General features: G+C 44.4%; 1 protein-coding gene across 1 annotated transcript in view; it reads left to right on the plus strand.

Moving 5' to 3' along the window:
- The window catches only part of BRD10 (bromodomain containing 10), a 57418-nt gene that overhangs the window by 22049 nt on the left and 21464 nt on the right, over positions 1-13905 (plus strand). The window contains exons 2-4 of the mRNA XM_075317493.1: positions 5136-5330; positions 6269-7686; positions 8579-8643. Of these exons, the coding sequence (XP_075173608.1) occupies positions 5136-5330; positions 6269-7686; positions 8579-8643 (1678 nt within the window). The remainder of the gene's footprint in view (positions 1-5135; positions 5331-6268; positions 7687-8578; positions 8644-13905) is intronic.

Consider the following 13905-nt stretch of genomic DNA (forward strand, 5'->3'; position numbering starts at 1 on the left):
AAAAGGGTACTTATTCCTTTCTGCCGTTTTTAAAACGGCGGGCAGAAAAAAGTGTATAGCGCCCCCCAGCGTCAGAAAATCTCCGGGGTTTCATCTATCGGGGGTAGCTGAGACCCTGGAGATCATAATTCGGGCCGGTTTTTCCGGTCCCCAGTCACGTGATGACTGGTATACACCGTATACCGATCATCAAGTTATAGTAAATGACCGCGCCGGTAAAAAATGATTTATCTCCCATCTGGCATGATCAAACATGTCAGATGGGAGATAAATCTCTTTCTCGGTTCCCTCCGGTCCCCTCGGTATCCCCAAAGTGCCCCCTCCCGAAAATCCAAGATGGCCGCGCGCACCGCCGATCACAGCAGCGCGCCGGCCACATTCACACTGTTCCTATGGTTTCTGTCGTATGTGCCATAACACATGCGACAGAAACCTGCTCCCCAGGCCCTGCCAAGTCACCCCCTATCCCCCCCGGTGTTCCCCGGTGTCATACATACCTGTCGGAGCGCTGATCCCCCGCGGCCCCCTCCTCCGGCTCCTTCACAGCAGACGCCGGTCACATGTGCCGAGCAGCTGACAGCTTCCTGTGTTCAGGACGCTGGCTGCTGCTGCTGCTCGGCACTTTGCAGTTGTGACCCGGGGAGGGTGGGTGCAGATTCATTGCACCCACTCTCCTCAAATGGAGGGTCCTCACACCTAGAAAATGGGGGATACGTTCCCTGAACGTGTCCCCCATATTCTAGAAGGTCCAGAATCGACGTGGGACGTCCAAATGGATTACAGCGGATTTTTTTTTCTTTTCAATAAATTGGCTAATCAGGGAATGTTTTGGGGAGTGTTTTTTCAATTTTTTTTTTTTATTACTGTCAATTAGTTATGTCGGGTATCTGATAGACGCCGTGACATAACTAATTGCTGGGCTTGATGCCAGGTGACATTACACATCTGGTATCAACCCCATTTATTACCCCGTTTGCCAACGCACCAGGGCGCGGGATGAGCTGGGGCGAAGCGCCAGAATTGGCGCATCTAATGGATGCGCCATTTCTGGGGCGGCTGCGGCCTGCTATTTTTAGGCTGGGAAGAGTCCAATAACCATGGCTCTTCCCATCCTGAGAATACCAGACCCCAGCTGTCAGCTTCACCTTGGCTGGTGATCTAATTTGGGGGGACCCCACGTTTGTTTTGTTTTTTTTAATTATTTATTTATAAATAATTAAAAAAAAAAAAAACAGCTTGGGGAGCCCTCCAAATTGATCACCAGACAAGATGAAGCTGTCAGCTGTGGTTTGCAGGCTACAGCTGTCTGCTTTACCCTAGCTGGCTATCAAAAATAGGGGGGACCCCACGTCATTTATTTTAATTATTTTTTTTTTCTTTTGGGCTAAATACAAGGCTAGGCACCCTTTAGTGTCACATGAAAGGTACTAAAGGGCGCCAGCTTAGAATCTGCAGAGGGGGGTGGACATTATATATGTTTGACATCTATCCATTCATCCATTGTAGCATTTTACGCTGTGTGCCCACAATCAGGGTTTGCAGCGTTTTGGGCGCAGAGTGTTTTCCCTGCGTCCATAACGCTGCGTTGTGCAGCAGAAGCACAGTGGAAGGATTTTTAGAAATCCCGTGCCCACTGTGTTTCTTTTCTCTGCAGCATAAACCGACCTGTGGCGCAGCTTCCCGAGCCTCAGCATGTCAATTTATGCTGCGGAGATGAGTGTTTTCTGCAGGTAGAATAGAGCCAAAGTCCACAGCAGCCTGAACCCAAATCGTGGGCATGGGCAGCTGCGTTCTCCCGTGGACAACACTCACATCTCTGCAGGAAGGCTGACACTGTGTACTAGCAACATTTTTGTGAAGTACCTGTGGATTCAAAATGCTTACTATACTCCTGAATAAAATCCTTGAGGGGTCTAGTTTCCAAAATGAGGTCACTTGTGGGGGGTTTCTGATGTATAGGTACCCAAGGGACCCTGCTAATGTGACATGGTGCGCGCAATTTACGTCAACTTTTCCAGAATTCAAATGGTGCTCTTTCCATTCCAAGCCCTCCCATTTATCCAAACAAAGGTTTTTGGCCACATGTGGGGTATCCCTGCGCTCACAAGAAATTAGATAACAACCTGTGGAGTACACATTTTGTTGTTGCCTCTTGAAAAAGTGAGAAATGTGTCGCTAAATCAACATTTTTGTGCAAAAAATGAAAATTTGAATATGGCAACCTAAGCTTATCAAATTCTGTGAAGTATTCGTGGATTCAAAATGCTCAATATACACCTCGATAAAAGCCTTGAGGTGTCTTGTTTCCAGAATGGGGTCACTTGTGGGGGACCTCCACTGTTTAGGCACCTTAGGGGCTTTCCAAATGTGACATAGCGTCCGCTAATTATTCCAGCCAATTGTTCAGTCAAATGGCACTTTTTCCCTTCCGAGCCCTGCTGTGCACCCAAACAGTTGATTTCCACCACACATAAGGTATCAGCATACTCAGGAGAAATTGCGCAATAAATTTCATGGTGATTTTTTTCCTGTTACCCTTGTGAAAAAAAAGCTACCTGGTTGAAGTAACAATTTTGTGGTAAAATTTTATTTTTTATTTTCATGGCTCAACATTATAAACTTCTGTAAAGCACCTGGAGGTTCAGGGTACTCACCAAACATCTAGATAAATTCCTTGAGGGGCCTAGTTTCCAATATGGGGTCACTTGTGGTGGTTTTTTGCTGTTTACATACCTTAGGGGTCCTCCAAATGCGACATGGTGCCCGCAATCTTTTTCAGCCAAATTTCCTTTCCAAAATTCAAATATTGCTCCTTCCGTTCCAAGCCCTCCCAATTCTCCAAACAAAGGTTTCAGTCCACAAGTGAGGTATCACCGCGCTCATAAAAAAGTGGGTAACAAACATTGGGGTGAAGTTTTTGGAATTACCTCTTGAAAAAGTGAAAAAATTGATGCTAAAGCAACATTTTTTAAAAAAAAGTGAAAATTTTCAATGTGACAATGTAACGTTATCAAAATCTGTGAAGTACCTGTGGATCCAAAATGCTCACTATACCCCTAGATAGAAGCCTTGAGGGGTCCACTTTCCAAAATGGTGTCACTTGTGAGGGGTTTCTGCTGTTTAGGTACCTTAGCGGACATGTAAATGCAACATGGTGCCCGCAATCTATTTCAGCCAAATTTGCTTTCCAAAATTCAAATATTGCTGCTCCTGTTCCGAGCCCTCCCATTTGTCCAAACAAAGGTTTCTGACCACATGTGGGGTGTTGGCGCGTTCATAAGAAAGTGGGTAACAAGTTTTGGGGTTCATTTTGTTGTGTTATTTCTTCTAAAAGTGAATAAATTTGGGGTAGAGCAACATTTTAGGTAAACTTTTTATTTTTTGCTTTTTTTCATTCCACTTTGCTTTAGTTCCTGTGAAGCACCTGAAGGGTTAATAAACTTCTTGGATGTGGTTTTGAGTACTTTGAGGGGTGCTGTTTTGAGAATGGTGTCACTTTTGGGTATTTTCTGTCACCTGGGCCTCTCAAAGTCACTTCAAATGTGATGTGGTCCCTAAAAAAATGGTTTTGTGAATTTTGTTGAAAAAATGGGAAATTGCAGATGAACTTTGACCCCTTCTAACTTCCTAACCCCAAAACATTTTGTTTCAGAAATTGCGCTAATGTAAAGTAGACATGTGGGAAATGTTATTTATTAACTGTTTTGTGTGACATAACTCTCTGGGTTAAGGGCATAAAAATTAAAAGTTTGAAAATTGCAAAATTTTCAAAATTTTAATCAAATTTCCGATTTTTTTCACAAATAAAAGCAAAAAATATCGTTCTAAATTTATAACTATCATGAAGTACAATATGTCACGAAAAAACAATGTCAATCACCGGGATCCGTTGAAGCGTTCCAGAGTTATAACCTCATAAAGTGACACTGGTCAGAATTGCAAAAAATGGCTTGGGCATTAAGGACAAAACTGGCTCCGTCCTTAAGGGGTTAACTTGCTGCTATGTATGCTGATACACAACAACCAGCTGTCAGTACCACCAACCTTATGTGGCAAAGTGTGATTCCCCTATGGAAGACACCAGATTTTAGCTGTTCTGTTTTATACTCTTGTTTTAGCCAAACAGTGCAATATACTTTCTTTGTTCCATTTTGGTTTAATAGAAGAGCAAATCTATCTCCAGGCTAAGCTGCCGTATTAAAAAAAAAAATAAAATAGCAAAAATAAAACAAAACAGTATAGTCTAATGTTGGGTGTACTATAAGTTCTACCAGTTTAAAAATTTTATTTAAAAGGAGCTGTCTGCAGGTTTTTGCTATGTAAGCTGAATGCTGACATGCTGCAGGGGTTAACACAAAGTTCAGGCATGCCTGTTTTCTCACAGTCCGCTGTTTTGCTTATTTTCTATGTTTGTTTAAGTAGCAGCACCCTTAACATTACAGGACTAGAAACTCATGACAGTCCAACACGCATCCTGCTGTGATTGTACATTGTCAGTAATGTGTTTCCCCGAAAATAAGAGCTCCTCCGAAAATAAGACCTCCCAGGAGTGAGTGTCGGCTGAACACAGAGGAGCACAGCTGCTGGGAGATCACAGGGAGAAATGATGTGGAGTGTGAGAGATCTGATGTATGCGAGTGTCAGTCAGACGTAGGGAAGCACACCTGCTGGGAGATCTCTGGGAGCCATACAGACGCCCATAGCTGGTAAGTATGACGATCCTGGGAAGGGGGGGGTCTGCTTTTTGTGGAGGGTAAACTTACCCCAAACAATGTCTCCTCGAGAATAAGACACCCCCAGAAAATAAGACCTAGTGCTTTTTTCAGGGCAAAAAAAAATATAAGACAGTGTCTTATTTTCGGGAAAATAGGGTATATTGAGAGCCTGGTATGTGGTGGGACATCCCTCTGCACTCTTCTACATGACTAAATCTAAAAATTCAGATTATGTCAGAACGGCTGCAACCAGTAATCTAAGTGATACACTGTTAGATTCAGGACCTCTTTGCCTACATCATGCTGCTCTCAGATGAGGTCGCAAAAACCTGCTGACAGATTCCCTATAACCATCTAATATTTTCTACACACTGATACATTGCAATTCTTTTAATATATTTAGTTTTTTTTCTATTTCAGGAATCTGAGAGATAAAACATTGACAACGGTAACCTCCAAAAGTTGTGAAAGACCTGAGGAAGATATAGGATGCACTTCAACAAGACGGAGATCATCAGCAAGACAATTGGCTAGCGTAAACAGTGGGGCAATGGAATCTGTGATGGTACAACTCTTAAAACAAGCTGAATTTTTAAGAGCAAAGGAAGAAAAAAGGTAAAGGGGTTGTGTCAGCTTTTTGCTGATATTAATACTACAGTACCAAAATTCCCTTTACAAATCACATTTACATTGACGTAACAAAAAATGAAAAGTTGCATAATTATATCTAATAAAAGAAAAGGTTATATATAATTTTTGTTTTTTTAAATAAAATATGTAATTTATATTGTTAAATTATTTATACCAGTCCAATCATTTATATCAGTAATCATCAATTTTTTTTGCCTATAAAATGTTTTCATTTGGCTGTGATGAAGGCGTAGCCGAAACGCTTCTTTCTATCCCTAGTGGACCTTATCTTTTCACTCTTGCCTTTTATTGCCTGTATGAAAATTGAATCTAAAAACTTTTAAGAATCATTTTTTCAAAATAAAGCCTCAAGTATTATCTATTTTACTCACTGGCTCGCTGGATGTGATTTTTCATTTCTATATATAATTCCCCACCTTTTCTAGTAATGCAAACTACAAAGTTGGTTATGGTTTAAAGATGGATATTTATGAAGGCATTCTAGGCATTATATCTGGAGCCTGTTTTAAAATGATTTTACAATTATGCTGGCAACTTCCCTATAACACTAGGGTTGCTAGAAATCCGCGTTGCATGATGAATGCAGCACTGTAATTTGTTGAAATCATACTGTCAGGTTCCCTTTAAATTTTTTTTACACTAATATCATCACACATTTCGGCAACAAGGACCGTTTTTCTTTCAGTTTTGATTAATGATGCCTATTGCCTTCATCTAACTTTGGCAAAACTAGAAAATTTGACATGTAGCTATTAAGGTACTTTGGTTAGAGGCAAGAACACTAAAACTGGTACTGCAGTTCATTTTGTGTAGGTGTTAGGACCTATGTATGTAGTGTTTGGTTGGTATTTTTGTTGTTTTTTTTTTTACATACCCGTGGTAACTTATTTCTTTGTAATTAGAATTAAGGAACAAGAGAAGAAAGATGCCGAGGAAGCCAATCAGAAGGAAATGGAAGAGTGGGATAAAGGTTTCATAGCCCTCGCAGCTCCCTCATCAATGGTGACAATGTGGGAAATACCAGCCATAGGTCATTTTCTGTGCTTAGCGCAGCAAATCTTAAACCTGCCTGAAATAGTGTTTTATGAACTGGAGCGGTGTTTATTGATGCCTCAGTGTAATGTATTTTTGGCAAAGATAATGACTTCATTATTAAGCCCTCCACATCGCAGACTAAATTTACATCGACGCCCCAACCTCCCATACAGAGCCTGGGAAGCTGCACTTAGGCAAAAAGTTCAGCAGTGGTATACTGTTATAGGTCAAGCCGACAACCCTGACCGATGCGCTGAGAAGCTTGGACTTTGCCCTCAGTTTTTTAAAGCTCTAGGTGAAGTCAATCCTCTTGAACATAAGACCTTTCACGAATTAGCATTTTATCAGAAAGTATGGCTGCTAAAAGGTCTTTGTGATTTTGTCTATGAAACACAAAGTGAAGTACAAGATGCAGTGCTTGCACAGCCGATTCATGAATGTAGAGAGGTAATTCTAGGTTATGATACCCTCGAAAATGCTTACATTCATTTTCCCCAGTTTTGTGGTGCAGATGTGCGAGTCTACAAACAGAGACCCTTTAAAGCCCCTGAATTTCCTGTCCCATCAGTTAAAATTAAAAGAAGTCCACGTGTAAAATTGAACAGGTCCAAATGCAAATATTCTAAGAAAAGGAATGGAATTTTAAAAAATGTTAAAGTGGTGTCGTCAACCTGTTCAACTAATCCAGAGAATCAGTACTGCGATTTTACGGAAGAAAGTCCCGCAAACTGTGATGGGAGCAACTGCAATAACCTTTCTGACGTTGACATTAAGCCAGACTCTGGGCATGAAGACCACAGTTGCGATACCTGCAGTGTGACTGCCTCTTGTAAAGAAAATGTAGAAAAGCCTGTTAGTCCTGGGGAACTTTTGGGATATGGAGAACCTCTCAGTCCAGGAGAGATTAGAATCCTTGAAAACGCAGATAAATATTCTGAAACAACCTTACTTAAAGCTGACACTAGCCCATTGAAAGAAAATGCACTTAAAACCTATCAAGTCCATATGAATGGCAACCACACTGACAATACCGAGGTTATTTGCCACAGGGTAGCAATGGATATTATCTTAGATCATCCTCTACTACACCATAAAAAACTTAGTCTCAATAAGATGCGAGCAAAGAAGAGGAAGAAAAAGAAAAATCTAAAGGATCTACTCAATGAAGGCATACAGGGTAAATGTGAAAATTTCCAAACACACACAATCAAATCTCTTAAGTCTGAAATGTTTAGTAAATTTTATCTAAACAAAAAGCAAGCCAAGCACAAGAAGCACAAGTCTGGTGAGTACTATATGAATTATTATGTACTTCACTTACAATAGATTTCCATCAGTCCAGAGATCTTTGGTTTAGGAATCCTTAGAAATGCAACAAAGCACCTATGCAGAAATGGTAGCAATTTACTTCATTCATTGTGTTCACACCATCTGTGGCAGGTCATGTATTCCAGTTGGATGTATCATTGGCACATGGGTGGTTGTTTTATTTCAGAAATATGTGCAAGTAAAGTTACCGAAATGTACTGCTATTTGATTGACAGGTGCTACAGAATATTTAATAGGTGAGTGGTGTTTTAATATATATTCCCACCCCTGTCTGTTGCCTGGGTAGATTCTAGACTGTATGGGCTCCTTCCAGATATGAGTAATTTCTGTCATGTGATAGGGGAGTGTTCGAGAGTAACATCTACCAAGGCCAGGGAGACAGACGGGCAGGAATAGATAGCAAAACCCGACCCACATATTATATATTCTGAAGCAGCTATCAATCAAATAACAGTACATTGCTAGAGCTTTACTTGCTTATATTTCAGAAATAAAACCTCCAATCTCAGAACAAAAGCTATGCTTACATTCAGCATCCTAGTGCCAGAATAGCACTGGCTTTACTTTATATATGAAAATCCTGATGGTTAGTTCTCTTTAGACAAGCTAATAATGTAAATTACGCATTTGTAATCGCACTTTTTTCTTTTATTAACATAACTAAAGGATTTACTGGTTATTTAAACTAATTTCAATATCTGCTTAAAAATTATATCTTCACAGTACAATAAGCAATGTGAAGAGTTGGTATTAGTTACGATATCTGGGTACCATGTTTTCTATTGATCTGGACATATTTATCATATCTTACTACGGTTTCTTACAAAGTTATTCTTGATTTTTGGAAGGAAAGAAAATAGTGATTAAGAAGAGGAAAGTGTCTGCGGCTTCACCATCATCTCCTGAATTCCAGGTAATTGACCTTTTTCATTTTGCAAAGGCCTGAACTCTTTTCAAGTACAATTGGTTCATTATGTAACAGCCACCAGTAGGCCAGTACCTCTATTCATTGCACTATTATATTCTCATTTGATATGTGTATATATATATATCTCATTCACACCCCTCTAGTTGTTTTTCATTGGGGCATTAGTGAGAAATCTATTGCATCGGGGTGGACACTTCACTCTACAAATCTGCTGTACTTGGCGTGCCAAAACCTTGGTCATTGATTGACAGGTCACTCTTCCCTCAGAGATCTGTCTACTCTGTGTTGGTGCTGTCATGTCCTAGGTTCACTTTATCAGAATGGGCAGCTACTTATGACATTGCGGGAGCTGGTACAATGATATTGCAGCATAATCAGGAGCTCACTGCACAGGTGCTGCTCCTTCTAATGAGATAAAACTGGGCAATGACATTCTAGTCTAATAATACCGCTCTGAGTCTGCAGTTAGTGTAGGGTTATTTTCTGGAGAAGGCATAGTGTATTAGAGGCACTTAAGCAGGGTTCATTGCCTTTCTGTATGTTGCTGCTACCATGTATAACCAACAGTCCTCTTTAGGGCTAATGCAAATGTACCGCCCCGGGGCTCGGCCGGCTGCCGAGCCGCTCGGATCCGTGCTAGTCGGTGGGTGGCTCGAGCTTCCCACGGACCCGAGGGTCCCGCTGCCTCTCTGTAAGGGGGGGTTAGGATGTTGGGGAGTCGTTGCTTTGGCGCTACGCGCGCAGGTGGGGTGGTGGTTTTGGGGATTGAGAATTCGTGACGCCACCCACGGGGCTGTGGTGAATGGATGGAAACCACCGCTGCCGTTGACTAGGCTCCCGTGGACGGTGTTACGCAGCTTGGTGTTAACCCCTCCGTGGGTAGGGGTAATGGTCCCGGGGCCCGAGGGTCGCTGTAAATTGCTGGTGTAGAGCAGTGTCGATGCGGTGCTCGGCCCGAGGGCACTGGTGTACTCACTATTACAAATACGCTGGAGTCTCTGGTAAACCAAACAAGATGGTGGACGGTGCCCGCAGCCGGCTGCGTTTCTCCCCTTTTCTCCGGCTGATGGTTGCCTCCTTTCTCCTGCACCTTTTGTGTATGTGTTCAACTGCCTACGCTTCAGCGATGGTAGTCCGCTGCCCAGCTGAATGTGTGCTGAGGAACCCGTTTGCCTGCAGACGCTGGCCCTTTGAATCTCTATGCCTTGGTGGTGGCTTTCTATCCTTGTTGGGTGGGCTGTTGTCTTCAGTCAGGCCTTTGATGGGAAGGGACTTCAAGTCCAGTCCTCAAAAAGTTGATTCGACTCGGTCCAGTGGCTTCTGGGCCTCGTACTGGGTCTGAGTACCCCTCCTGGTGCTCTGGTTTCCAATCGGTTCCCCGGTTCGGTACCGGCGGGCCACCGCCCGTCCCCGGTCCCTACGGTTCCACCGGCTGTAATCCCAGCTCCTGCAGGCAGCCACCACCGTCTGCCTCCTGGCAACAGGGTTTCTGGACTACGACACCCTGTCACTCTTCTCCTCTGTCACTCTCCCTACTCCTCTCCTTCCTCTCCCTTTCACTCTCCTTTCTCCTCTGTTGTGCTTTCCCGCCTCAGGCCATCCAAACTCCTCAGTGGGCGTGGCCAACCGCCTGGTTCCGCCGACCTGGTGTGTCCGTCAGAACCTGAGAGGGGTGACTCAGGGTTTTAGGTTGACTGATGGTACCCTTTTTAGGGGAAGGTTGTTGTGCGGGGGCCTAACTGTGACTACCTGGCTAGTCCAGGGCATCACATAAACACATTCTAGTCTATAATAACATTGCTTTTATCTGTGTATATAATTTAAAATGCACAAGGCATGCACTAATGGACGTGGAAGTGAACATCCCGCTGATACCGTGTTTTTCCAAAAATAAGACCTCCCCCAAAAATAAGCCCTAGCAAGGATTTTCAGCATTTTCGGAGAAAGGCTTAAATATAAGCCCTCCCCCGAAAATAAGCCCTAGTCGCGGATCAATAATGAAGTGTCCGTGCAGCTAAAAAAGATACAGATACTGCAGGACACTTCATTATACACCGCGGCACCCGGCAATTACACTCACCCGACACTGATCGGCAGGTCCTGCAGTGATCACACACCCGCACACCAGCTCTCACACGCACACACACACACACACACACACACACACTTACACACACACAATCAGATCTCACACACACACCAGATCGCACACACAGTCAGATCGCACACATAATCAGATCGCACACACAAACATCGGCTCACACGCAAACAACAAATCACACACACACACACACAAACATCGGATCGCACACACATCGGATCGCATACACACTCACCTCATCCAGTGACACCGATCTCTTCTCGCCGGGAGAATCCTGAGAGGCAGTGCGGTGCAGCGCGACGAACAGGACCTGCGGCCGGACACGTGAATTGCTCTCATTTTCTGCTGCCGTAAGTGCTGGATGTGATGTGATGTGTGTGTGTGTGTGTGTGTGTGTGTCTGCAATCGGCTGTGTGTGTGTGTCTGCGATTGGCTGTGTTTTTCTGCGAACGGCTGTGTGTGTCTGCATTCGGATGTGTCTATCTGTGATGGCTGTGTGTGATCGGCTGTGTGTATCTGTGATCGGCTGTGTGTATCTGTGATGGCTGTGCATGCCTGAGATCTGCTGTGTGTGATCTGCTGTGTATATCTGCGATCGGCTGTGTGTATCTGTGATTGGATGTGTGTATCTGTGGTGGCTGTGCATGCCTGAGATCTGCTGTGTGTGATCTGCTGTGTGTGCCTGTGATCGGCTGTGTGTATCTGTGATCAGCTGTGTGTATCTGTGATCGGCTGCGTGTGCCTGCGATCTGCTGTGTGTGATCTGCTGTGTATATCTGTGATCTGCTGTGTGTCTGTGTGTGATCTGCTGTGTGTGTCTGAGATCTTCTGTGTGTCAGCGTGTCAGCTAGCAGCAGGGTAGGACGGCGTGCAGCACCGACCGGAGATCACAGGAGGACCTGGGAACCACGCAGACGTCCTGGTCTGCTGAGTATGAGTCTCCTGGGAAGTGGGGGGTCTGCTTTTTTGGGGGGTAAACTTACCCCCAACTGTGTTTCTCCAAGAATAAGACCTCCTCCAAAAATAAGCCCTAGCGCTTTTTTGGGGGGCAAAAAAAATATAAGACAGTGTCTTATTTTTGGAAAAACACGGTAGTAGTGCATGCAGAGACTGTGGGCCAAGGAAAACTGGACCTGCTACAGGAGCACATCAAACACGCTTATCACCTAGGCCTAGATTAATGTCCCCCTTTGCCTTGCAGGGGGGCGCAGGACACCACTGTTGAAGCCAGAACAGTGCAAGCAGGTTATGAGCTGAATGACAGATAATGCTTCCAGTCTTTATATCAGCACCACCTTGTCTTCCACAGAGTCCAGTCTGACTAGTCAAGAGTCTGGACCACATAATCTTCACTCTGATCCTCTTTCCTCCCATTATGGCAAGTCCCAGGCGACAAGTGGCATGCAGAGCAAGCACAGTCACGCAAAGGAAGAAGGGATCCACAGCACTGCGACAGGCAGGAAAAAGTGGGGTGGCCAGAGGGAGAAAGCTGGCAACTGTTCCTCAGAGCACCCACATGGCCAGAACTCAGGCCAAAGGTTCGGTGTTCCCCTGCTTTGTTTTTGGGAAGTGCAGAAGACAAAAAACGGTCATTTGCAACCTGTATCGTACCAAGCTCTGCAGGGGCCAGACAACTACCGGCCTGACTTCAACCAGCATGCTCAGTCACATGTCTTCCAAGCACATGACTAGGTGGGCCGAATGCCTGGGACCACAATCCTTGTCTGTGGGTGACACCAATGCCTCTTCCCATGCGCTACATGTTGTTCAATTCCCTGGCCAGGATGCAGGTGCAGATGCCTCCCACCCTGCACTTGTTGGTGCACATTCTCAGCCACCATCAGCAACCACATTCTCTTTCTTGTCCCAGTACAGCATTTAACTGTCTCTCCCCCAGGCCTTAGAACGCAAGTGGAAATACGCAGCCACCCACCCACAGGTTCAAACACTAAATGGCCACATTTCCTATAACATCACCCTTGCCCTGACCAACCCAGTTACTGGGAAGGTCCTTTTAACCGCTGACACGTAGACAAGTGCTTGTGCCCAGGAACACTACATTATGTTGACGGCACACAGGATGAATCTGGTGGAGGCCGAGATCGAATCGGCCCCTGGGATGGCACATGTGCTTCCAACGCCTTGAATTGTGGACCCTAGTTCCATCAGGAATTTCACACAGTAATTCTTGCACCTCCTCATCCTACATCTCTAAATTGTCGCCCAAATCAATCACAATCTGAAAGGACTGTAGCACTTCCTCAGTGAAGCGGCAACATGCTCTGCTGAAACGAATTTCTTTAGGTGACACACAGCCGCAGAGTTGTTGAGAGGTGTAACAGATCAGACAGATCTGTGACTCTTGCCACTGAACCTCCAACCAGGCATAGTCATGTGTGATAATGGCCGTAACCTGGTGCCGGCTCTGAAGCTTGGCGAGATGCCACACATACCATGCCTGGCCCACTCAATTTAGTGCTTCAGCTCTTTCTGAAAACTTATGCAGATTTGCCTGCGTTATGGTCTGGCAGTAGTGCAGCAGCGCTTGTAAATGCCCACTCACTGACTGGTTTGTGACATGCCCACTCTCTGGAACTCAACATTACATATGTTTGCAAGACTTTGTTAGCAGCAGAGGGCAGTAGTTGAATACTAACTACAACATGCCTATTGTTCCGGTCAGACTCCACACATACGAACTGACGAGTGGCCATAGATGTCAGACATCTGTGCGGTTCTCCAAAACTTGAGGACTCTACCAAAATGGTGAGCGGCGATGACTCCATAATCTGCATAACCATCCTGCTTCTGTGTCTCCTGAGACACTCTGTGCTCACACATAAAGAGAAAGCTTTGCATGCTGACCAGGTGAGAAGGAGAAAGAAAGTTCACAGTGTGAAAGTACCCAGTTACATCCCATCTTCTTAGCATGAATTGGGTGATAATGAGGAGGAACAGGAGATAGTTACCTGCACTATATAGGGTAATACGCACAATCCATGCCGCCTGTTCAGCGTGGATAGTCTGAAAATGAGGAGATGGAGAGTCGTCCTCCTGGTGGGGACAGTGAAATATGGCATACATGGCAGACTTTGTCCCGTGCCTTTCTAGTGACCCTCGCAGATGGTTCACCACAATGTGCAAAC

The sequence above is a fragment of the Anomaloglossus baeobatrachus genome, chromosome 1 (genome assembly GCF_048569485.1).
Source record: "Anomaloglossus baeobatrachus isolate aAnoBae1 chromosome 1, aAnoBae1.hap1, whole genome shotgun sequence".
NCBI classification, from domain to species: domain Eukaryota; kingdom Metazoa; phylum Chordata; class Amphibia; order Anura; family Aromobatidae; genus Anomaloglossus; species Anomaloglossus baeobatrachus.